Source organism: Colius striatus, chromosome 4, assembly GCF_028858725.1.
Source record: "Colius striatus isolate bColStr4 chromosome 4, bColStr4.1.hap1, whole genome shotgun sequence".
NCBI lineage: Eukaryota > Metazoa > Chordata > Aves > Coliiformes > Coliidae > Colius > Colius striatus.
Genome location: NC_084762.1, coordinates 47,847,987 through 47,875,087, shown reverse-complemented (window position 1 = coordinate 47,875,087; position 27,101 = coordinate 47,847,987). Strand labels below are relative to the sequence as shown.

The following is a 27,101-nucleotide window of genomic DNA, read 5'->3' as shown; positions in this document are numbered from 1 at the left end:
TTAAGAATGTGTGAATTCTTTTCCCCTGCCTGCTGGATAAGTTCTCTCATATAGTTTATCTGCTCCAACTGCACGCTTTTGAAAAAAAGCTAGACTAAATGAATACTTTCAACTAGAGCTAAAGGTAAACACTCCACTGGAACTTTGCCCTAATCAATAGTGGCAATGTTCATGTCACATGAGAGTCAGAGGACAGAATATGGTGCTTACTGAAATCAGCAAATAAGCTAATTATACTTAGCCTGCCTGAAGAAGGGGACAAGTGAGGTCTGGTCCACCCACATATTAATGCAATCATCATTATCCTTATCCCTTGTTTGCTTTGTGCTTTTATTACAAAAAAAAAAAAATGGCCACAAACAGATGGTGCTACTGACCCCCTGCGGAAGAAACACTCAGTACAGTCAGGTGAGGCCGTGTCACCGGGAAGACCAGCTCACATTTCAGTTTGTACTGACGCCTTCCAACACTGTGACACCACTTCACTGAATTTTCCTTAAACCCATGGGAGGGAAACAGTCTCACATGTGTACTTTCCCGATTTTTGGCAATTTAGTGGAAATTAAAAAGTTTTTTATTAACTTCTTCAGAGCAGTAAATGTCAATAAATCCAATGTAAGAAACAGATTTTCGTACTAGATTTCCTATAACTTAAAGTCTTGCATTGCTACACATTACCAGCTAGCCCAGCTCCTGATTTCTAGTGTAATTTCAACCATTTCAATTCATCACAGCATCACTCTCTAAAAAAAAAAAAACAACTTTAAAAAAGTAAGACTTAACTATCTCCTAGAGAGCCTGAACATACTACTCTCATTACTGCAAAGGGAATAAAGTATTTAAATACCTAAAGTATTTTCCAGACAAAACCTTTTCCTAAGTATCCAGAACAGTTGACAGATTTCACTCCTTAAAGTAAAAGCTTACCAAGGCAGGCTACCTTGTTGACTTCAACAGGACTGCACCAAGCACAAGAACAAGACCTTCAACAACATGGTTTCCGACTGACATTACCTTTCCCTGTTGGGGAAAACCAGGTCTGAAAAGCAAAGCTATCACTTTTTATTTACTGCTGCTATTTTTTTCTTACCTACAGCATATCCAAGAAGCACTACCCTCTGGACTTAATTAAATGTCAAATCCAAAGGAAATCTCCATGGTTTCATTACCCTCATCACAAACGGATGGCAGCATACTGGATACAGCTGTAATTAGTTTGAACAGCAAAATGCATTATACAGACATTAATTATATCATACAGTATTTATATTAGAAATTATATTCATTATATCACACAGTATGAAGCAGCTGTCTCAAAATCTAAAATCATCAATATCAAACAAGCAGCTTTCATTGTGTCCAACATTAGGGCCTGAATATCCTGGAGACCACAGAGATCAAGTCTTAAACCTATGCAACTCTGCTCCCATTACCTTCAATGAACAGGTATGGAGATGTGACCGGCTTCTAAGTCCCAAAGCAAAAAAAAAAGTGGCTATTTAAACTGTATTTTGACAATTTGCATCAATTGTTTTCAAACACATTTTTTTTAAAAGAGATGTCTGGAAAGACCATATTTTCACATAGACCTTTCATATAAACCACAGCTGAAGAAATCTTGAAAAATGAAAAGAAACAGAGAGAGAACAACAAACTTTTTATTCTGTCAATTCATTTTTCACTTGTACACTATGATAAATTAAAACACTAAGCCATTGAAGTCTGGTTGTCTCTGTTGCCTTCATTTCTATTTACATATATTTCTGAAAGCACCCATTAAAAGGATTCCTAAGATGTATCAACTATGACGCAGCACTGTCTCAGAATATGAATTACTATATCTGGCAAAAGATTTTTAGATGATCACATTCACGCAGTCAGATCTGTAAAGGCCATTCCATTCCAAGTAAACCCAGAGACTAACATAAATTTAACAGCAGCTCTAAACAGTATCATGAGCTGCATATTTACAGAAAAATTTGCACAAATGTCATAGATAATCAACCTTTTTTTTTGTTACAATATCATCCACCCTTCACACTTCCACTATGCTGCTTAATATTTGAGTACCTGGGTGACTAAAAGGCACGTAGCATTTCTGATGTTGCTACAAACTCACTCTTTGGGATAGAAGATAAAGAATGAGAGTTTTTTGAACTTTGCAATCCAAACTTCCTCAAAAAAGAAAAGTCTGGTGAACTTTTAAACATTGTATGTCAACAACTAACAGTTACCAAACATTTGTTCACGCCTACAATTTTCCAGTTCTGTGGTGACACCTAACATTGTTACAACTAAAAAGGAGGAAGTTAAATGATCCACTGCTCCCTTGTCACCAACTTGTGTGCAAAAAACAGTATTAATTCAATCCAATTATACTTTTAAATGACAGCTTTGAAAAAGTCAGTATACATCTTATATAGTAAGTTTTATTAACCATACAGTACATCAGCATTTCCTCTGAAAAGCTTAGACCTTACTAGGCAATTTTAATGAAGGCAGTGATATAATGCTATCTACATACAGAAACCCACTACATTCACATAATCTTAAATTTCTCCAATAAACAAACTCCACTGTTTACTGAAAATGCAAAGTCAGTTTTAACAAAAGCAAAAATCTTCCTCGGATTCAGTAAAACCTGTTTTCTAATATGAACAGTCTGCATTCATAAAGACACTAACTCTTAGGACAAAGAAAATATTTTTTAGAAGCTCAAAATGAGACTTAATATTTTTTTTAACTATGGAATGGCATGCAAACACACAGATTTGTTGCTGATCATTTCTCTCTTGTATAAAAGACTTCTTGGGCCAGAGTAAAGCAGGTATTTTTATGTATTTGTTTATACAATGACTCTCCCTGCACACTAAAAATGTCACATACGGAACATTATTATCTGTCTTTGCCACAAATGCTGCTTCTGTAAATTTGAATACTATGCCCTTCAGACCCCCAAGACTGGTGCAACCATTAAATAACCTTCAGAAAGCTTAACAATACCTAAATTTGTGGATTTTCTTTTACAGAAAGTATATACAAGTTTATAAATCCATGGCAGGGGTATTACATTAATATCAACTCATTAACTAGATTCAAAAGTTACTTGCATTCTGTTAAGGACTCTATGGCTGCTGCCCACTTAATAGTTCTATCAAGGCACTGTATGGTCACTACATCTCTAATATTCTCCAAGATGTGCTGAAGGATATTGTGTATGTGTGTAAGTTGTTAAAAAGCCCTGAGTCAGAACTTGCCATAGGCTTAGCTATAAAAATGGAACAGACTAAAACTTCTGCAGATAACAGTTTCGCTTCATCAACACAAATTATGACATGCATAAAAAGACAACGGTACAAATCCCCGTAACTTACACAAGAACGGTACACAAGGTACATGGTGGCAAAGCACACACTTCTACTGTAAGGAATTTATACAGTCAGTAAAAAAAACCTTCACAACATATTCAGGCATCAAAACTGACAAAGCAAAACAAAATGAATGTGTTCTCTGTCACTTCCCAAAGACAAAGAACAACTAGAGAAGAATTCAACACGTTGACAGAAAGGAGGTAGCACTGCTAAAATTTAGGCTGTAGTGTTTTTCTTTTTTTTTAAGTGAAAACTTGACCCATGCAGCACAAAGAACAGGATAGGTTCTTCGGTTCACCAGCTGCTACTGGAAGAGTAAAAACTCAGTTTCTGACATGTAATTTTTTAGAGGAAGCTTAGATCACTAGCTCAAAGCAGCTTCTTCAGACAATTTAGTGTTTACACACACTGCAATTAATACTGCTAAAAATAATTAGGCATACATAAAACTTAATCTCTAGAAAATATCTACATAGTAAGTACTTAGATGATTTTTAAAGACTATTTCATGCCTTTAAAAGAAGCTAAAATATCAATTTTAAGACAATGCTAACAAGGCACAAGCACTTGGTGCAAATTTGCTATATCCTCACCCAGTCCAAGTTAAGTACAATGCCTCCTAACCAAGCTTTCACATTTACAAAGTAGCTTGTTTATTCTCTTGCAGTGTAATTTTAAGTATCCACATCAGAAAAAAAGGATTCTTGCAAACTCCTAATGTGCAAGTACACAGTTATTTCAACAAAACGGAAAGTTGGTAATAATAGCCCAAATTTTGAGAAGTGCCATGCAAGCTTGCGGTACAGTTAGTATAGTTAAAATGATAGTAGGCTTGGGGAAAAAAATCAAACGTAGTTATACAGAAGTTAACAAGATAAAACTATTTAGCATATTTTGTTAGCCTCTCCGGTTGTCTTTATACCTTAAAAATCACTGTGTACTGATGTGATCTTTTATGTATTTTACTAAACGGGAAAAAAAAAGTATTTTATTTAAACATCTGAGCACACCACACACCTGAACAAATATGTATTAAGTGCCTTCTTGATTGGTTCAAGAAACAAATTGAGTTATTTAATTCAATTTAATTTCAAAACCATTATTAAATACTGGGCAATAATTATAATATTAAAAACTTGCAATACTTATATTTTATGATTTTACAGTATATTAGAGAGAAATGCCTTCCTGGTTTTTCTTTCCTTCCACATTACTCATATTAGTGACAATAATAATAATAATAATAATAATGAGATTTACACTTTTATCTTTGCTGAAGATAGAGGCACAATGATATACCTTCAACTCTCCTACTTGTTATGATTCCCTTTGGCTTCCAACTGAGCTTCTGGTTTTAATCCTTCAATTATTTAAGGGTTATCCAACTAAATACTTGCACACTGCAGAGATGCACATTGCAGAGATGGTATCAGTTAAACTGAGTGAATGAACTTAACCAGCTTCCTCAAAACTGGTTCACTTTCTACATCAGAATCCAAAGACAGCATATGGATCTAAATATCTGCTTCCTTAAGTGATACTGGATTTGCAAACATTTTTCCTCAAGTTTTTTGAAATGCAAGCACTGTGTAGCCTTTCCCATGCAAGGTACAGCTTTTTCACCTGTTATTAAGAGCTGTTTCTCATGGCACCATAAAAGCATCAAGTTAATACACTTGTAATTTCAACTGGCTCACAACATTACCAAATGAATCCAATCTCAAGGCTGTATGCAGTCAGAAACTTCTGGTGTGACCACATTACAAAAAACTACTTCAGTCTTTGTCTCTATTTCCACAGGACTGTGATGGCATCCAAATATCAGAGTGTTATAAAATAACTTACAGCTTCTCTGTTGAGAACTACAAGCCTAACAGAGTACTCACCTATCTACGCTACTGTATGTGCCTCCTGCAGGTATGGAGTATTTAATGTTCAACTCCAGTTTTCCACCCAGAATGCTTTGGATCAGTTCTTCCTCATCTGAATTATTAAATTGCTGCTAAATTGGAGCATTTTCAAGTAATTTGAAAATAAAAGCATTTTCTGCCTTGGTTCCAGAGAAAAAGAATTAGGAAAGTGTCAATTGCTACACCCAAGGCTTATTAGCAAGAAGAAATCCACCCTGTCTTTGTGCTGACAACAGTTTATACAGGTCCCCTTGAAGAATAAATAGGATACGAATTTCAAAATTTGCCTACCCAGACCTAGAGGAAAGAGAGGTACAGATCTGAACTATTACATGCTAAAACTCAGAATGGATTGTCAAATGGCACATCCTACACTAAAATTACTTTTAAGTGGAAACGGTGAAATGCTGAACTGAATTAAAAGTCTTATATTAAAAACTTTAGAAGATGATTGACATTTAGATATTTTAGAATAGGGACTCAAGAAGCAAGAAAGGGAAGGCTATTTCATTTGGCCAAGACCATAGATACACAGGTTATCTGAGAACAGATGACTACCAGTATACAAAATAAACTATACTACTATATTGACTCTAGATTGGGATTGTGTCCAATGAAAAATTACTGAAAAGAATGATGAACATTTGCAAATCTGGATCAAGATTAAAGATTGCTATAGAAAGGCTGTGTGTTACATCACTTTGCTATGTTGAACGCCACTCTACATACATTTTTCTAACATACCACTGTAGTTGTTTCCTGGAAAACTATACTCAGTGGTTAAACCTTACTGCTTACAAAGTTCATTTGTCTTTACATTTTACTAGTAACACTCTTCTAAGACTTTTGCCAACATTTGCAGAATTCAGGCACATCAACATAAGCTTCAAAAGACTGAAACTGATTTATCTGAAGAGATCACAATTTGATGCCTTTATCCCTACTTGGATCTTCCTCCGAACTATCCCTTTTCCCACATTTTTCACATATGCAATGAGAATTAAATGAGAAATTAATCTTAGCTATAAGATTAATCATCCAAGTGATTCCGGCATCGATTTCTTTCTTGTTCTGCAAGCACACATCCAAGTGAAGTCTGCACAATGGCTAAGGGCTACATAAACTACGCACTGTAAAAATTGTCAGATCACTTAGGACTAAGCACACATTCCTTTTAGCTACAAGACGTCCTTAAATCAGCCTATCTTCTTCCATCTGAAAAGATGGAAGGATGTACTTGTTATCAAAACATTAATAGCCTGTAGTTCCTGACAGCAGCCTTTTCAGCGTCAGGAACACCACTGTCACATCAGTGACAGCTAACTCCTCCAGCCAATTTTAATTCACCTAGACACGGCTCACAAAATTCATTGCTCTGTCAGCAGTATCTTAATTTGCAGTATTACCCAGTAACATTCACAGGTTAAGTTCTGGCGTTAAGACACAACCTAGATAAATAAACAATATTATATCTTCTCTTTTGCTGATGACACCATTTGCCTAGAGACCAAATTATTTACAAGAAGAAATCTTGCAAACCTCTACTATTTCCTAATTCATAGATTCAGACTTTTTAAATGGCCCCACATACATAGATGTTCCTCTACAACTGATCAAATTCATTTGTCTCAAATGGATAACTGACTCAGTTCTCAAATGTTTTCCTTTGAATTTAAGTTAAAAGCAATTCCATACAAAATTAAGTGCTAGTAGAATTAAGAAGTTAACTATTTTAAGTTAGCCTGAAGTTCAGTTTTGGGGACATCATCTTCCTAAACTTTTTTTTTTACTGTTTCCTTCCCAACTCACCCTTAGCAACAAAGGGCATGATAAAACTAGAATTATTTTAATATTGTATTTTGAGGCCTGATCTTATTGGGATAGTATATTTATTACCATGTGTATACATTGGTATTGATTTTGCATTATTGTACATTTCAAGACAGAAATTATTGTGAATTAACTGTCACAGGAAATATCAACATTCTCCAGAAAAACATAAACAAAAAAAAATCCTAAATGTTTATATTTGATATTAACTGACAACATAAAAAAACTCCTTACATCACTGGACACCCAATACATACAGTAAAAAACATTAAAAAAACATGACTGAAACAAAAATAAGATTGTCCCTTTAAACTTTAAGGGGAAGATGACAGAAAAAAAAAGAAAAAAAAAGACTGCTTTAAGTTAGCTTCAGGCTTAGATGTGTTTTAAGAGTAAAGCTAAAAGCTGACTGTTGAAATACTGTTCTCTTATTTGGTGTGTTCACAGTCTTCAATCAATATCATCTAATGAACCTGTGCTACAGTAATAGAAATGTTTTCATTAGAACCCTTTACTGCCTTTCAGAGTTACAGAGGTTTCAGTCTTCAAAATGTCCTTACTATTTCATAAGCTAAGACAAGACATTGTTTCCACTGTTTAATACAAAAGGATCCTTCTTTCAATTGCCTTGCGGCATATAGGGCATTCACTCATTCGGTCTCCACAAAGCTGACACGTTCCATGGCCACAGAGAAAGATCATATTCTTCAAACGGTCCAAACAGACAGGACACATTGTCTGTAAAAGATTTGGACAGATTATGTAGTCAATGACAGTCATGATACATATGCAATGTATAAATTATGGAAATTTAACAACAGATAATAAATGTGCCACCTTAACCCCATGAGATCATTGTCGTGGCATAACTAAGCCACTGACCTTAAAACTGTTCTTATTTTTTTTCTTAAATCACATTTTTACTTCACATTGGCTTAAAATATTTGGGCTCTTCCAATACTATCATGACACAAAAACTATGTACCTTTTCTCCAAAAAATACTCCTAAGACAAGCCAGTAGTAGGCTGACATTGCTTTTACCCAAGTTTGCAATGTTAAGACATTCTGGAGCAACATGCCCTGTTACACCATGTAATCTTGCAGGGAACAAATGACACAAACAGCTTTGTATGTGTGATTCTTGGGTAATGGTTTACCAATTTCTTGTCAGGCTGCCCAGCCATTAATTTACTTACATTTATGTACCAAGCACCGAGCACGTGAAGAGGCAATAAAAATGCTACATAATGAAAAACATACATAAAGATTAAACACTGATAATTCCAGCCTTTGTTCCTGGAAGTTATCTATATTTTCAACTCAAGTATCAAATGAAGAATATTGAATATATCTGTGACCTTCAGTCATAACAGCAGCACAGCAAACTTTTAAAATCAGTTTTAATTGCTGAATATTAAAGTGACAGTGAATGCCCCAAAAAGATCTCCTAAAGTTCTTCAATGGCAAAATTCATTTTGTACCAAGCCGCCAGGGAACAACGTCCTTCACCTTTTGTCACGTGCAGAAATTGAAGTTTTGGTAAGGCATGTTCCTTCACCATAAGCATATTGCAGCTGTATTAAGATTTCATTTATAATGGTTTATCAAAGGTTAGTAAATGAATAGATGTTATAACTGATAATAGTTGTTAAGACCATCCTACAGTCCAACAAATCCAATCTAAGATGTCCCCAGATCTGAGACACACTAATATCTGACACTGATATACGTGGATGTCATATATGATAAGAAATAGCGACAAGGGTCATGTTTCATCAAATGCAAATCCATTTTATCACCACCTTGCACCTGTAACTGGTTTCCATACTCATCATTGGGGGTTTACTTCCATTTCTCTAATGAGAGTGTGAACACATAGCAGGAACCCTGCTCAGTATAACCAATAAAGCACACTTTCTAGGGAATCAACAGATATTGCTTCTTAGAGTTTATAGCTTAGTTGATGAACTAGAAAAAAAAAAACAAAAACATCACCTTCAGTCTGCTTATACAGAGTTTAAATTAGCATGCAATCTGGTCAAATGCCTGTTCTAGTCTCCAAGATACCAGTATAATGGGCTAGCAGGATGTCACCCTTCCAGACAAATTCTTATGCCAGTTTATATTTTAAAAAACCTCTTCATTCTTCCCAAAAATGCTGTGTTCAAGCTTTACCCCAGTACCGTAACAAAACACTCTCAAACTAAATATTTGCAAAAGATCAACTGTCTGTCAGTAACCCAGTCCTACTCATTTCTCCTTTCACACCAAGCCATCACCTTTACATCCCAATGGGACAATCAGAGCATTCTTCCTCCAGTAATCTACCATCTTCAAATATCAATGAAACAACTATTTCTGATGATTATATAGCTGTCCTGTGACAAGAATCTATAATCAGATAGGACTAATGTATTTCCTTTGACAAAGGATGGACAAAGCAAACTGAAATCTTATTTCTGGAGGAAGACCTTGTAGCCTTTATTCTATGTTTTCAGCTTAATTATATGATTTGAAAATGAAAATATCATCCATTAGGGGACTCAGAAATAAAAAACCAATCTGTTCAAACATCATCACTTTTTACAGTGAAGCACAAAAATCCTAACATTTTCATTTTATAGATCTTTTCTGCAATTATATATAGTACAACCAAATTGCCAGTTTCTCCTGCTTAGAAGAAATGCAGAGTAGATAAAATACATTACCTGGTTTATTTCTTAACGTAATACTATTTTAAGTTACTTCATACAGTAGGAGAATTCAGAAGGCAGGATCAACCAAACCTGGTTTGGTTGCTATGAATTGTTATGCAATTCCATTCTGACAAAGATTTTCTCAATTAGTTCAGCAGTTTCCCAGTGGGGTACAAGCTCAAATAACTAAGTTTTATCCAACTTTCAAGGAGCGTTCATTACTTAACCAATAGCTTTTCATGCTTCCAGTGGAAGAAAGTTCACTGCACACCTTATATCCAATCTGTGCCACAGCAACAGGAAATAAGCAGTATCTGTTTCTATTGTACTATTAGCTTGTTAGAACGTTCTCTATGTGAAATCATACTCTGTTTTTTTTATCTGCTTGAAACATCTGACTCTCACCTTTTGAAGGAAAACAAATGGTATAGAAAGGCACTATACCTGTTCTATGTGAGAATTACTTCTTTGGATAAACAGAAGTAGTCTGAAAAAGTGCTAATCGCATCTTTAAGTATAACTGGGTTTGCAATTCAAATAGACTTTTACCACTAACACACTGTTTCAAACTGCTTCAAATATCAATTCCTCATTACTAAAAACTGTTTTCCAACAATATACAGGTGCGCAGTGACAAAACAAATTTAAGGACAAAGTGATGTAATTATGGTGAAGGAACATACGTAAGATATAAGACAGATGATGGTGATTATGTATGAAATGGAGCAAAGGTATTGCAATTACAGTCAAAAAGGTTCACATTCAGGGAATCCCTGAAGAATGATGTGGTCACAGATATGGGAGACTTGACATCAGCATCACTTCTGCTTGGCATAAGAAACGGTTTTAAAAGCTTGCTGCACTAACATACTAGATTATCATTCAAGGCATGAGTTGAAACATAGGATTATACCTGCTGAAAGAAAACAAATGAATTTTAGGTACAAAAACATCAACATAACATGAAGACTGGACTGTTAAAGCATAAATCAGAAGAATACACAATTATAGTGGAATGCTGTGTGTCATTTGAAGCACAAATTTAAAATAGTATGTCTAATTTTAATCAAATCCAACAAGTCACCCACACATGCGACACACAACTTGCCCTGTCACAAGACTAAGCAGAAAAGACACTGAGGAAAACACAAAAGAGTCTCAAGCCAAGGTGCACATAAAAGTGACCAGAATGACCTCTTGCTACTCAGGGGCACTGAATAATCTTCAACTTTATACTGATTTAAAATAAATTACTGGACAGAAGTGCATTTCAAAGCAAAAGCATGCACTTAAAATTCCAAAAATAGATCTTTCTTACTACTGCAAGTACTAAAACCAGAAAATGCAAGTAGAAAATGACATGTATAAAGTAATTTCTGTCTCCACCCTAATACAGCAGCATAATCTTCTGGAAGCTTCTGGCTAGCAAATCTCAAAAGTATGACAAAATTTTTAAGAACAAAAGAGTGTCCAAGTAAAACTGGAAAAAAAACTGAGATCACATCTAATCAAGAAGAAAAATTGCAGTGTATTTTTCCTTTCATGCCCCTATACACAAGACTATTAGCATATCCAAATAGAACTCAAATCTTCTATGAACTCCTAAAATAACATAACCAGAAAAAACAAAAAAAATCTGAAGAAAACAGATTATTTATTTTTAAGCATTCATCTGCATGTTTTGCACATAGAATTTTAAATGCCAAAGAAGTGAGCTTATTCTTTTTATCCAATGTTAAGAAGTAAACCAGAAGCTAAACAGTAGACATAAGACATCAGAGAGATCTAGAACTCCCAGTTGTTATCATCAAGATGGACAGGCACTTTTCAAATGACAATTTTTAATTTGCATGTCTTTTTACAGACAAAAACTACAAAAGGAATCTGTTTTGAACTAAATATTTGAATTTCTGTTTCAGGAAAAGCTCTTCAGACATGCCACTAAGGCTAGCTCTTAGAAGGACATTAGCTTCCCAATTTAAGTCATTTAGAGATATGGTCCCTAAACCTGGCAATCTAAATATTTTAACTTTCATGCACATGGACAGTTGAGAGCAAAAACTCTCAGGACATCTCTACCAGGACAAGATGCGATGCTACTACCACTGAAGTATTATTGTCTATTATTAAGCCTACAAGAGGAAAAGGAAAGTAATACAGTAAGAATGCTTCTCTGTTTCCTATGCACATAAAAATCTCCTTCCAATTGTGTTATATGTAGGGGAGTCCAAAATTACATTAACAGGGTTTTAAGACAGTAAGTTCATACAACAGTCAGATACCCCAGGCCTTCTACTGCTGAAAAATCTCAAACTCAAGTTTTAATTTGTTCACATGGAAAGGCAAGGAAATAATAATTTCACAGAGGAAAGTTCCACATGCATACAGCTACTTAAGCATTTATAATGGAACTGGGCTTCCAGTTGAAATCCAGAAAGTAGTGTTTCAGGTAACGGACAGTTACCTATTAGAATTTGTTATATCTTTACTTTCTGGATTTCATTAAATTTCTAAATTGCATGTAACTTAATGAATAATCAATACAATTCATACTCAATTTGTATAAATTACTGTTCTGTGGAAACAGCTTCTGCTGTACCTATACACTCAGATGAGCTTAACAGACAAACATAGTAAATACTGGCTCCTTTTTTAGTCACTCCAACACAGGTACTCTAATAGATGAATTATCAAACATGGCCTCTTGATTTTTATTTGTTTAAATCTTTACACAGAAGACATACAAGTTACACCACACCTCAAAAAAATTGGTTATTTAACTAAAATGGCAGAAGTGAGGCACTTCAATATGCCATCTTCTTTTGAATAACAGAAGATGCATTGGCTTTCTCAATTATTTTGGTGGTCCGTAAAATTTTTTTATCCAGCACTTTTACCTGTTCCTTGATGTCTTGTAACTGTTGCTGCAGCTTCTGTACATCCGCATTGACGTTGGTGTTGTCTTTGTCCTTCTGTAAAACTGGAATGTTTCCACTTGCTGTAATTTAGAGAAAAATATACGTGATTATGCATCAGTCTAATGTCAAAGGAATAATTCTTTCCAGCGTGCTTCATCACTGCAGCTCAACTCATAAAGAATTTGAGTTTAGTGACAATGCTTTGACAAAAATTTCCTCAATAATGATGCTCAAAATGCCTGTAAGCCCCTTAATGTTCTTAGAGCTCTTATTTGCCAATTGTATTTGTCAATACAATCCTGCAGTAATTTTTTTTTGTACATGTGAAAAATAAAGGCAAATCCTTTCACATTGAAAAGACTTTTTATCTATGTAGATGATTGTATTTGGTGTTCAAAACTGCACAAGCTTCTTGGAAGTGGTTTGTTTAAAATTTGAACAAGCTCAGACTAACATTCCTGTATTTGATCTAGGAAGCAATGTCACAATAAGAAACTGAAAAAATGCGAAGTATATCAAACGGCAAATTTTTCATTTCCAGGGTATTTAAAACTTGATTTTAAGGATTATTCTTATATTTATCTATTTAGCAACAGTATGACAAGAATGATCTAATACTCTAATTCACATAAATTCAATTAAAACACTGCATCCCACACATACAGAGTTAATACAAGTAACTTATAGGAACTATTCAGAGAAGTCACAAGAAATTTATAAACTAGTCAAAGCAGAAGAAGTAAAACTGAACAATCTGTCATGTAAGTTGACTGTACCTTAATGCAAATTATTTACTATTCCTTTACCAGTCAGTTACAGAAGTAAAAAGAGAAAATATTTACTTGCACAATTACAATCTTCAGCTTTTGCCTTATAGGCCATTAATAAGTGGCCCAAAAGTCATATGTTTCAGCTTCTACTCTGGATGCTGAAAGCAATCCTTTAGTGCAATGACTTGTGTTACCATTGCATCTGCTGCTACCAGTGTGGAAAGTAGTGCAAAAAGCAAATGGAGTTTTCATTAAACTTTTCATTAAAAAGGAGAGGAAAGATTTAAGTCATTTAAAAGAACGAGAATAAGAAGTTGGTGAGGTAATGTGAAAGTCACTCACAAATATCATCAGTGATATCTTCTGTACCTTTCCCTCCGCAACACATTACAAAAGGCACTCGTCGCTCAACCACTGCCCGACATTGCACACACTTCTTCATCAAGCTTGCACAATCTGAGAGGACAGACAAATAAATCCACTCTGATTCCTGCTATTTAGTTTTTCTTCTTTCCTATCCGTGAGCTTGTTTATTCACAATAACTATATAGCAATGTCATAACAGATGCTTCTGTGAAAAATATCCACTTGTGCTCATTGTCACACAGTTTTCTGCAAATCATATCCATAAAAAAATGTCTTGTTTGGGATTCAAAGTAAATCTGTTTGTCTTCTTTTAACATATTTCAAGCAAGGAGGTTCCTCTTTCTCCAAATAGATGTCTATTCTCCAAGAATTACAGAAGTTTAAAAAGTAAAATCATACACATTTGAGACCAGGGCTTTCAAGAATGTCTTGACTACCTGCTTTTTCCTTAAGAACAAAGGATCTCACTTACTGTCCTAATGCTCCAAGGGCAAATAGGTATGGTTCCTTAAATGGGCAAAACTACATCTTTTGATATAGTTTGATATAAATAGCCCTTGTGTAAATTTGGAGATTAATAATAATTAATAATGAAGCATATTAGATGTTTATTTGCAATATTCTCTTAAAACACCACTTTTGCACATCTGAATGCCAAAAAAACCCCTCCACAAAGCCACAAAATTAAGCCTAATTACTTCAGAAGTTTTAATGATATACAGCAGGTTTCTATAATCTCAGCAAGCCCACTCACAATTAAGTAATTCAAATGGAAGAACACTTGTTTCCTGAATTTTTGAAAATCTCGTTTGTCCTCCAATTATTTCAGCACACCAAATAATGCCAAAATTCTGACTATCACATCTAACCCATCAAGTAAACTGGAACAGAAGTCGAATTACTTACAAGCTTTTAAACAATCCGATTAAAAAATGTTCTGTTTCAAGGTTAGTTCAAAGAGAACTTCTGTCAATTTTACTTACTCTCACAGGCACACATATGACCACAAGGCTGGAATAGCACTGCCGCCTTTTTGTCTGAACATACTACACATTCTTCTATCTGTAAAGAATGATAAATACACACGTGAGAAATGCTCTCCACATTAACTAGCTTTTACACTCTCTTTGGCACGACACGGGGACTTTAAGAAGCTACATCTAGTATTATTTTAACTAATGCAGTACCTCAAAAATGTAACTTATATGAGCTGTCACACTGACTTCTAAGAATATATACTTGTTGGCACTGTTTCAATGTTCAGTACACTGATAGACACAGAGAAGCAGCTAAGACAGTATATATTTATTTTTCCTTACTCTTTTCTCCTCTTTTGTTCCATCACATACACTTGGGGAAAAGAAGGCTCCAGGGAGACCTTATTGCAGCTTTTCTGTACTTAAAGGATGCTCATGAGAAAAATGGAGACAGACTTCTTATAGCAGGGCTGTTGCAACAGGATCCAGGGGGATGGTTTTAAACTAAAAGAGGGTAGATTCAGGCTGGATTCGGGAAGAATTGTTTCACAATGAAGGTGTCCAAACACTAGAATAGAGAGGTGGTGGATGCCCCCATTCCTTGACCCATTCAAGATGAGGCTTGACAGGGCTCTGAGCAACCTGATCTAATTGAAGATGTCCTCGTGCATTGCATGGCAGGTTGGACTAGATGTCTAACCTTAAACATTCCTTCCAATTAAAGGTATTCCACAATTCTATGCAATTCACTTACAAGAGACTTTAACAGTAATCTGTTTTCATATTTTGTTTCTCAGTATACTAAAACTAAAGGGTTTCTCAAACCCTTTAATGAGATTAACTGAATATACGGTGTGAGCATAGGCACCACATATAACTCCATTCATACTGGCCTGGACCACCTCTTTCAGTTCACAGAACTGTTGTGAAGGTTCATTACTTTTTCAGCTTTGCAAATATTACTGTAAGTTTTTACACAGAACAGCACAAGAGAAGTATTGAAGAGATAATCCACTCTCAATCTAGTTTGGCAAAAACTGAAGGTTATCCGAAAAAATTGAACATTATCAAAATTGAAGGTTAGCTTTCACCTGGGAAAGCAATTTCCATAGATTAGCTTCTTTAGATGGATGAATGGAAGCAGAAACCTTACTTTGCTGCTCTGAATCACCCAGTGGCAGAACCTTTTCACTAAGTATAAAGAAATTCTAGAGAAAATGAGCTCACACAATGTTAACGTTTGGCCTTTGAAAACATGCATTCCACAACAGTTAAGAGTGTAAGACGTAAGAATAAGACAGTGAATAGTAAAACCAGTACAACTTCGTGTTTACAATTCCTATATTTACTCTGAGGCAGAGAAAAAAATATCACAGACTAGTCAAATGTGTTTGGAAAAAGATTAAAAAGAACACAGTCAATTTCCTACAGATCAGAAAACCTGTGTGGGGAACGTGAGGGGTTTTTTTTTTTTTAAACCATCAAAAAGCAACAGAAAGACAAAGAGACTTGGTGTTGGGAATAAAAGAATACTCAAAGAAAAGCACCAGAGATGTATTCATATAATCACAGGTACTTGGGGACATCCATTTGAGAAACCCGAGGACCTCACTGAAACTAGGTCCCCAAAATACGGCAAAAACTGCTTGCTATTCTGAAGAAAAAAGACAGCATAATAAAATCTATTACTCCAAAGAAAGAGGAGGTGAAAGCTGGAAGTAATTATTAGCTTCAAAAACAATTACATATTAACTAACTCAGTTTACAGACAATTCATCTTTCTAAGTAGTGCTAAAGAATAAAAGAACTCAAAAGAGTTGAATATTACTGAAGGAAATTATACTCCAGGAAAAGCTGCAATTTATCTTAACATGGAAAACAAAAAAAACCCCAAACACGGGGGGTGGTGAGGGTGGGAAGGGAAAGTCAATTTAAATAAAGTATCCTCAAGTGACTGTGATTAGGAACTCTGAAGACTTCAATAATAAAGACATTGCAAAGTGGAGAGAGAATGAGAGGCAGGTAGGACATGGAGCACATGCAAATAGAAAAGAGTAACATACAATGTTGGGACAAGATACCATTATGATTGAAAATTAATTCCATTCAGTGAGACACTTGTAATGCAAAATACAGCTTAAAATATACTACACTTGTCCATGACCTCTTCTTCTACTTTTCCATTAAAAACAGATAGAGAATCGATAAATTTTGGAAGTTTTTACCTTTGTTCTAGACTGAACTTGTTCTTTACAGATGAGGCATTTTTTCACCCGTGGTGAGCACAGAGAACACGTGGCAATGTGTCCACATGGGCCAAACAGAGTATCTCTCTTCATGTCTGAACACACCATGCATTCTTCTAAGGTTTCAGAATCATTGTTGATCATAGATGGGCTTCTGGAACCAACCTGACCACTACAAAGAACCATGCAGTCAAACTTACTTTTAAGAATTTAAACAATTCTTAATTTTAAATGCACATCAATTGTTTGATTATCCATATACTCCAATGCACTCAGGCATCAGTGTACCTTCATAAAGCAATCTGAACTGTATTATTTCCAAATGTACAGCTGACACAAGAGAGTGCAAGATCATTTGATCAGATGAGACACTGTACAGAAAGAGGTCACACAAGTTAGAATAGCATCTCATGAATGTAAGAATAAAATCACCTTCCCTCTCATCCTAAGAGTTTATTTTATTAATAGCGATATATCCTGTAGACTCAGAACTACACAGCTTAAATCACCTTCATCTTGACTGTACCTCCAATACCTAGCAAACGACAGGCTTGTAATGGATTCCCCGGGCTCTGATGGTGGATTCCCTTGGGATCTTTGTGCTATGCTGCTGCTCGCCCAGCAGAGGGAGCACGTGCCGAACCCAAGCAGCTCAACCCTACAGCTCTCTCAAGCCCCGAAGAAGAGCGGCAGAGACATGGCCAAAGACAGACTCTATAGAACATAAGCACCTTATATACCAGCGCATCTGAGAAGTGCATCTGAGACAGACTCACTTCCTTCTTCTTTTTACAGAATCACATAATCATTCAGGTTGATGGGTACTCAGAAGGTCACTCACTTAAAGTGGCATCAATACTGAATTCACAACAGGTTATACTGAGCTTTGTCTCTTCCAGACTTCAAATCTGTCACAACGCTTAGTTATTCCTTCAGTGATTTCCCCACTACACTTTTGAAGTTCTAACTTGAACTTCAAACTACTTGAAGTAATAACTTCCACCTGCACATTGCTACCTTCCCAGCCTCCTCCCTCCTGTATTAACATGTATGAAAGGCCTGCATGGCCTGTGTAGTTCAAGTAATGTATTTGTAAACAGCATTCAATATATCAGAAAATAATTGAAAGTCAAGAAAAAGCCTGCATGTTTTAACACTATTTCTAATAAAAGCATCGTTTTTAAAAGATATTAGTTAATTTATAGAAAGCAGAGATTTGGAAACTTCCTGTTTTCTAAATATACAAACCTGACTTTTTCTTTGTGACATTTAGCCAATGCTTTGCAGAGACTAGGATCAGGGCAGAGATCGAGAGGAGACTGACCCTTCTTATTACGAATGCTGAGGTCAGCTCCGTTGGCTGCCAGGAAGCAAGCAATAGATGCTGCACTCTTCTTCTCTGCTCCCTGAGTGCCAAGTCCCATTATTAACTGAAAGAAAACAAATACGTAAGCAACTTAAGAGACTATCTAAACACTTAGGAACAATCTGGCTAAAGGAAAACTACTTGACATGCACACATGCACGTACACACACATATATGTATAAATTTGTAAGCCCAAGGAAGCACCTCTAGAACGAAAAATCAAAACAATCACATGGTTGCTTATTTTTCAGTCAGCTAACCTCAATTTTCCTTTAAGGAAACAACATCGAGCAATGAACAGTTCAGCTACTGAAGTATTCCATCTCCTGCACACCTATACTCACTTGTGAGGTTGCTATTTTTCTATACAAGCAATGTAAGGTGAAAAGTTCCAGTTGGTATATTCAGAATATACTAAAAATATACTAAAATTGCTGAGTTCAGACAAAATGCTACCATCACTACACTTGGACTGAAAACATAGCTGGCCAGAGAAATGAACACATGCTTAGTTTCAGTATAGCAAGTAAAGCAGCTGCCCTAGAGAGATATGATTTCAGTTACCTTCTCAGCCCAGAGGGATTTACACTCACACACCTGTCCTCCTGTTTTAATCACCTAATGGTCCTTTGCCCTTTTACAACTAGGAGTGTATTTCTATATTAGTGTACCTACTCAGCACACAATTCACAGGGCCAGCTAGAAAAATGAAGAGATAAAGCTCATCACCAGGGCCCTGCAAGGAGAGGATTCACCTACTGTGGAGAATTCTGGGCCGGTTCCCAACATCTTTTTCTATTAAATCTTTATCAGATAAAACACAGAAGTATAAAGCAGACTACATATAACATGAGACTCCTGGCACCACTACAAATCCCTCAGCAAACTACACTAGTCTATATTCAAAGGAAGACCTTTGGCACAGCTGGTACAGCTCTAATTCAAGGAGTTTTAAAGTGCTGAATTCTAAAATTATAAAGGCTTCAACAGTAGAATAGAGGTAGAATCACCCATTAATAGATTTAATTGCCCAACTTGACTGATATGCATCTTTCTATGCCATTTTCAGTTTGTACAATCTATCCCTGCAGCTGGTCTTCTAAAAGCTGAGTGCCAAGTACCACCCCTAAAATTAAGAAATTTGGACTGGATTAACAACCATTTTGTATTTGATGAACTGAACATGCTATTTTAGAGACAACAGCATACAGGAATACATTTAAAATACCAGATACCTGCCAATGCAGCCCTTAAAGGTTGCATATCTTGAAGTCTGAACTATGAAGAAAACAGTTTTTAAAACTTTTATACTTATTTCCCCCCTCTCTCAGCAATGATATGCAAGGGAAAAAGGCTAAGTTTGAATATATGTCTTGCAGCACCTGAAGTACATATTAGAAGTTTTTACCCTGCCTTGATAACTGCAAGACTATCCTTTTCATCATATAGCCACACAGTTTTCTAGGGAAGCAATTCTCTAAACCTCAGTCTATATGGGTTTTTTTCTAGCTAGGAGTTCTTGTATCAATAAGTATTACTGAAGTGCTACTGGACTTTCGAAGGTCACTTCATGAATACACAGATACTCAGAGTCTGGCATTTTTCCCTACAATCAGGTAAGAATAGTACTGCTTGAAAAACTTCATATTAGCAAATCCAGTAAGTTATGGAGATAAATTGTTTTGTGGTGTTCAGATCATAAAATATTTTTGTCTACGAATTCAGACCATTTTTCTGCACCTCAATTTCAGCACTGGCTGAAGAAAAGCAGAGTTTTTTTCTAGCTTCAGTCCAGCTACCTTGGACCATGTCCATAATTCAGCCAAGGCAGAACAACACAGTAAAAGTCGATTTGCTCTGAGACTGGCAGAGCAGACATCTTTGGAAGGCATGCCTAAAGCTAACAATTTGCTGTAGTCCCTTCTTAATTGCTGAGACAAGAGTTCTCTCATCATCCACACTTGAACCTTATGGGTTCTAAGCTGTTCCTAAAAGAAACAGCTATTGTATCTGCAGAAGAAAAATCAAATATAGAATGCTTGCTTCACTTGGTGTGGATGCACACTATGCCCAAGTCAGCTCCTCCACCTGTAACAGTCATCAACATTATTCAAGAAAATCTTGAGTCCTAAAAACACCTCTATGTGCTGTATGCTTAGCAAACACCATGACAATATTGCATCCCATGACACATCTCTGGTAGTCTGCAACACCTCAAGTACACAAAATGAAGAAACCCAACCAATAACCCATATAAAAAAAAACCCCACTCCATTGTGTCTTAGTGCCTAGTATGGCTGCATCAAGTTTCCTCTGGAGGGTGCCAGTCCTTAGACACATGAACACAAACCAGTCCTGGCCAATTCACATGTGAGGGAGAAGTCTTAGTGTAATCCACACAAACAGTAAATATATCAACTAAACGATCATAGCTACTGCACTATCTTTGAAGTTGTAAACATTTAACCAGCTTTCATTAGCATTTTTTCCTTGCAAGTTAGAATGTAGGCAGCAGCATAATTTTTAATTTTAGAAGCATTTTAAGGGTCTGAAAGACACATATTAAAATAAGTTACACTAAATGAACCTGGGGAATAGTATCTTTATTTAGAATAAAAAGTATCCTAGACTAAAGAATATGGCAACTGTAATAAAACAACTGAAATTACTTTTTCTGTGGCAGTAGAGACTGTACGTCTCTTCCTCTTCCCAGCTGTACAATCATCACAGTGTGTTGAATAAAAAACTTCAAAATTATTTAAAGAAATGAAGTTTACCACTCATAGCACTGGAACACAGAAATGTTTTTCAGATTGATACCTAAAATGCGTAAGGATTTGGGTACTATCAAGATTGACAGAATACTTAAAATGCATGTAGTTAACAACAACAAACAAAAATATCCACAAGTGAAGAAACCTGCCAAAAATTGTTTTAGGTATTCCAACAGCTTAATGTTGATATTCAGAAGGAAATACTGAAAATGAATGCTAAAGAAGTTATTCCATATAATTCCACTTCTGAAGTTCACTGTATCAGTAAAAAGTATGGTTTCATATTTAAAACATGCAAAATTAAATTCTATCAACCAATGACAGAATTCAACAAAGCTGTTGTCCAACCAACTTTATCAAATATGAAAAATATCTAAAATCATGCAAGTAAAATTTCTCTTTTCAGTTTATTCAACTGAAAAAAACCAAGTTGAAGTACTGTACTATAAAGAGGCATCCACACAGGGCTCAGTAGGTCCAAGATGGCAGTCTTCAAATTTAGCCAAGCAAAAATGAGCTCAAAAATACTTCTTACATATCAAACTTGCTATCATACATAAAGAAATCTGGCCTGCTTCCCTGTCTTTAAAGGGATTAATAAAAATTCATCAAAAAACCCCCAGATTCCATCTATTTAACTTGACATCAGATTCACATAAAGAAAGTCTTACTGTTTGCCATACTAAATTATTAACCCTATTTAGCCTCTTTTATTTGCAGTGCTACACAAGACAAATTACAAAGGTGTTCTTGGATAGCTTTAGAGGTCCAGACACCCACATATATTTTAGCAGTCTAGATCCAGTCTTTTTTAAATATAAAATTTTGGGCCAAAAGTGGTTTATTATTAAAACTGTTTACTGGTAAATGAAGGCAGACAAGCACAAGTACTGTTCCCATTTGCTGCTTTTCACAGAACAACATTTTCAAGACAGTTTAATATGCTGATCATCTTAAAGTTCTCAAGCATATTTCAGTCAAGCTTTACCCCATGTTTTCCATTTCAGCCACACCTGACATTGTTGCCACATAAAATTAAAATAAGCAAGTTTTCACCTCTTATCTGAAGGCAGTCTTCTCCACAACACTTAAACCTTCAAAATTTGTCTGTTAGGCAAAAATTTTCTCTGCTGCTAAACAAAGTGCAACAAAAATGAATGATAGCTTGATCAATCTAATATAGGAGGCAATGGTTGACTGTAATTTTTTTTAAGCATTAGAGCATTTTTAAGTGATCAGAGATACAACCATGCAATGACATTTTTGTTTGTTGCGGTGTCTCCCCCTCCACCTCTTCCTTAATTATCATTTCAGTAGAAGTAAACCGTAAGTGTAATTATTCTTTTTTAAATCAAAGTGCATCTCAGACGAAACTAGATTAAAAACTTCACTAGCTGAAACAGAAAATCCCCCAAAACTGAAATTTTAAAAGATGGCAGAAAAAAACCCACTTCTTGTGTTAAAAAACTAAAAACACGGCTCTATTTTCATTGTGGTTGCCAATAATAAGATGGGTAACAGAGAAACCTATTTGTGAAATTACAAATTGGAGAAAAAGTATTTCTTTCTCATTTGTTTCACAATTAAATAAATGAAGTATTTTGGCCATTTTGAAGTCCATTTCAGATAATGGAAAGAAGTGAACTGCAATTCCTTCCCCCCTCTCACTTAGAAGGACACAAGTATTTTCTTACATATGTCAGTCGTATTTTAAATCTCATTTCAAAGCTTATTGCAGTGTATTTCAGGGATATGAAGTAATCAGTCTGAAAAACATTTGTGGTACAGTAGAATTACTGGTTTGAACAAAGGCTTTTTAATAAAGTTGGTAGTTTTTTTTTTTTAATGAAATATAAAGAACTCACTTCATGGTTAAAATTAGAAAAAATATTAAGTCACTAATTAATGATTCAGCAAATCTGATTCACTATCGTGTTGTGCATCTTCAATATTTAAAGAAAAAACTGTTGGTTTTCCTCAGTCCCAATCACTTCAGAATTTCTCCTTTGCCTATCAGCAATACTATAAATTTCACCTTTGCATATGGGGTCACATTGTTTTTTTTTCCCAGTAAAACACTCTAACTTTTATTACGTGGAGCTATTTTGACCATTTCCTTACTGCAGCACAATTGCTGAAATGAAATCTGTCAGAAAGATACATACGAAGACTAAGAATTCCTTCTTCTAACAGAACAAACTTTAAGAAGGTTATAGAAGCAGCTAAACAATTAAAGCTATAAAGACATGCAAGATATTGAATCATAGAAAACAAGTTTAGTCTTATTCTGTACTGTAATACTGTTTATTTTGCTTCACTAAAAGCTACTTTTGAATTTTTGGCAGCAATACACATTCACTATGGAAGATGTATTTGTAGAAACATTTGGAACTAAATAATCCTACCTTTCTTTAAGAAAGATTAGGACTACAAGTGAAAAGCCATCTATAACAATATGATTTCTGCCCACACTTCAGTTTAATGCAGAACGTCCACGTAAACTTATGCTGCCAAAAATCAGTTCAACAGTACAGAACTAGACAGACACAAACATAGAGAGAAAAAAAAAAAAGAATAAATAAATGCATTTTATTTACTGTGTTCTTTGATGGCTCCCAAGCAGTATCTACCTTGCCCACATCTTGCATATCTTGGAGCTGGCGAAGCTGTGACAGGGTGTGGTGTCTCAGGGCTTCATGCAGGGGAGTATCCCCATCTTTATCCTGAATATCCAGCTTAGCACCTGCACGGACTAAGAGCTGACAAGAGAGGGGAGCAATTAAAAACTCAAAAAAGCCATTTATTCCTTTAAAAACTAATTTCACAAAGCTATGATTCAGGATGCTCTAGGAGGTACAAAAGATTTACTCTTTCCCCTTGCTACAATTCACAATTTATTTTATTTTCTATACTTGTAGCTCAGCCCTCTACTGAGGCATTCACCTCTTTCAAATATCATGCTTATTTCAGCAGAAGCCTAATCCTTGTCTGCACTCTGAGGGAGCATCACAAAAGATGATATTTGTAAAAGATAGTCTACAAACAATATAACATATTGCAGAAGTACCTCAGAAACAAGTGTGCAGTACTTCAGATATGTATATACTTTTTACTATTAGGTTTTGATGACCTCAAAAATAACCACTTTCACACCACGCTAAATTTTACAACTTAATTTACAGAATCCTCCCATTTACAAAGTAGTTAAGCATGTACTTTGGTTTATCCTTATTCAGCAGAGACAAAAAACCCCATGACACTATTAAATACTAATTTCAGAACAGTTTGGAAAGTAATGAACTGTAAGACTTGTCTTTAAGGCTAATTTTAGACACATGTTCCAGGTCACATGACATGAAAGCAAGCTTGAAGCTGCACAGGCATTCCTATTCCTGATGCATTTGCATACAGCCCTCCCACAATTCAATGCACCATAACTTTCTTAAATATGCTGTTAAACAATACAACACATGATACTATTAAAAATGAAACCCTGATGCTGTCACTCTTCAGAAACCTGTAGATAGAGTTGAGGTTTTAACCTCAGTTCTGAGATTTTCATATTCTGTAAAATTCTGATTAGCAGCACAGACAAAAGGCATAGCCTAGAGACAGGAATACGTGAAGGGGGATTTCTCTCTTCAGAGCCAGGATGTCAGCCTCTCAGAACTAAAGAAAAAGCCAAAAGGAAAATAGCTTAAAAGAAATTCAGAACTTAATTTTCAAGGAAATATTTGCCTGTAATTGACTACAGTTTACTATTCCCCCTATCCTTTTCCTCTTCAAGTAAAACCAATAAAACCAGCTAATAGTTGCAACAGTCTTCTCCCTTCTTCCACTGTAAATGGACTTACTCTGGCTCAATTTTTCTCCCTCCTGCCTTGTGTCTGCTGACAGCTATTTAGTGCTTAAGAGTTTCTCCTCAAAGGAAAACTGTGAAAAACCTGGAATCCTTAGTTACCATGGAAATTCAAAGCCTTTGCAGAAGTTTTAAAAAAAGAAAAACTTTAAAAAAAAGCAGCAAACCACCAACCACTCTTTGCATGGCAGCAGGGCTTTTTAAAGAACCCTGCTACCTTTGACCACTATTCCATAGATGCCTGAGGGTACAACCCAGCTCTGGAAGGTACCCAACGGGAATTAATTTTGAAATATGGAGCCAACGTGTTCTTTGCATGGCTGTGTGAGTTATTTTAAGACTTCTCAAAGTTAACCTAACTCTGAAGTACAGATACTCTACCAGGTCATTCACTTAAAACACTCAGATATAAGCACAACAGTTCAATACATATACTAGTTCTTCTAGGTGTCTGCTTCCCTGTTCATCTGCTACATTAACATTGTACTCCCAGGTACATTGGCAGTTTCAGAGGGCACAACAGCTCACCAAATACAGCTGATGAAGAGCTTATAGGATGCAAGTGACCCTGACTCTAGGAAACCATTCTTTCAATAGCAAGCAGTTCCAGATACAGGGCCATATCACATGTTTCACTGTTAATGGGATCACATCCATCAACCCTTGGAGATGGAGAAAACTTACGGCAAAACAATGCTGAACAGAATCACAGACACGGGCCTGCATAGGCAGAATAATTCTCCCTAGGTCTGAATGAAAGAGTTTTTAGCGTAAGACAACTCTCTTCAAAGATAAATTTGAAAAAAGTTACGAAAAGGGCTGAGGCCAGGTTGATGTATTCACTCATAGGGAACATTTCCTATAGCACTGAGTGCTCTGAGTCTCAGCAGCCCACAACAGCAATCTAAACACTAAGTCACATAGCTTCTACGTTGACAGTGCACACAGGACAGAGCACGCAAGCTGTGCCAGGCTCTTGTTTCCTGTGTCAGTAGCAAAGTTTTGTTACATTGATGTATTAACATTTGCAACTGTGTAAGCAAAACCAGAAACAGAGTTACTTTCACCAGTAAGGTACTTTGTTAACTGCTTGTAGCTCTCCCAAGATAAGAACAGGGAAAGTTAACAGTCGGAAGACTGAAAAGTATAACATGCATAAAAAGACATTTCACTTCGCTATAGTTTGCAAAACCTACGAACAAGAACAATTAGTCCTACAGGAAGAAGCATCAAAAATTCTAGTTGAAGGTCCCATTACAGGACCAAAGGACACAGACAAGTAACACATTCTACTTTACTCAACAAGGAAGGATCATAGAATTGGCAACTGTGGACTGGAAACCATCATGTATGCATACAATAATTTTGCGTTGCTGAAATATCCTTCATATGGGTGACTGACATTCTGCACAAGTTCACAGGTTTCTGAATTCATCAAAATTAATCATACATTCAATGGCTACATGTTGTTAAATCATTTTTTAAATGTTCATGGAATATCCATGTCTTAACAGCTACAACCGGCTTAAGCCAAGTACCATGAACCATATGGCTTACTGCAATTAAGATACTTACCCTAACAATTTGTGTATGCTGTCGTTCAACGGCAAGGTGCAGAGCAGTCTGCTGGTTAACATTCTGGATATCCAGGTTAGCACTGCCCTGAAAGATATTTAAAGCATTAGAGCATTATCATCCCAGTAATTAATCTTTATGTAAGGCAGTTCATTAGGGCTCTGAATACAACCTTGAATATAACTCCTAGTTTGCAAATTTGTGAGTAGAAATTATTAAATATTTTTCATCTTCCACTGTAGAGATGCTGATCTGCTGAATCAAACTAGGTGTCAAATTTTTCAGTCCCCCTGCACCATTAGGCCACTGTAACGATCTCAAAGACAAGGTTGACCTTTAGAGCTCATCATCACGTTCTTCCCCACTCCACTGTTTCTGCATTGTGATTGCAGGCATAAAGAAGCAAACTATTTTCACATCAGATTGTTAACCAAAGTGTGAC

The 27,101-nt window shown here is 35.7% G+C and overlaps 1 protein-coding gene across 4 annotated transcripts in view; it reads right to left on the bottom strand.

Annotated features, from left to right (window-relative positions):
- Positions 1–1,946: 1,946 nt before the first annotated feature.
- The window catches only part of MIB1 (MIB E3 ubiquitin protein ligase 1), an 82,172-nt gene continuing 57,017 nt past the window's right edge, over positions 1,947–27,101 (bottom strand). For 2 of the 4 annotated variants that reach the window (XM_061995452.1, XM_061995455.1), the window contains 8 exons: positions 26,660–26,746; positions 23,823–23,984; positions 18,334–18,515; positions 17,065–17,257; positions 14,846–14,924; positions 13,839–13,952; positions 12,706–12,806; positions 1,947–7,849 (listed from right to left, as the gene is read on the bottom strand). In XM_061995452.1, coding sequence (XP_061851436.1) covers positions 7,709–7,849; positions 12,706–12,806; positions 13,839–13,952; positions 14,846–14,924; positions 17,065–17,257; positions 18,334–18,515; positions 23,823–23,984; positions 26,660–26,746 — 1,059 coding nt within the window. In that variant the 3' untranslated portion in view covers positions 1,947–7,708. The remainder of the gene's footprint in view (positions 7,850–12,705; positions 12,807–13,838; positions 13,953–14,845; positions 14,925–17,064; positions 17,258–18,333; positions 18,516–23,822; positions 23,985–26,659; positions 26,747–27,101) is intronic. The other 2 variants (XM_061995453.1, XM_061995454.1) reach the window with 2 other exon arrangements.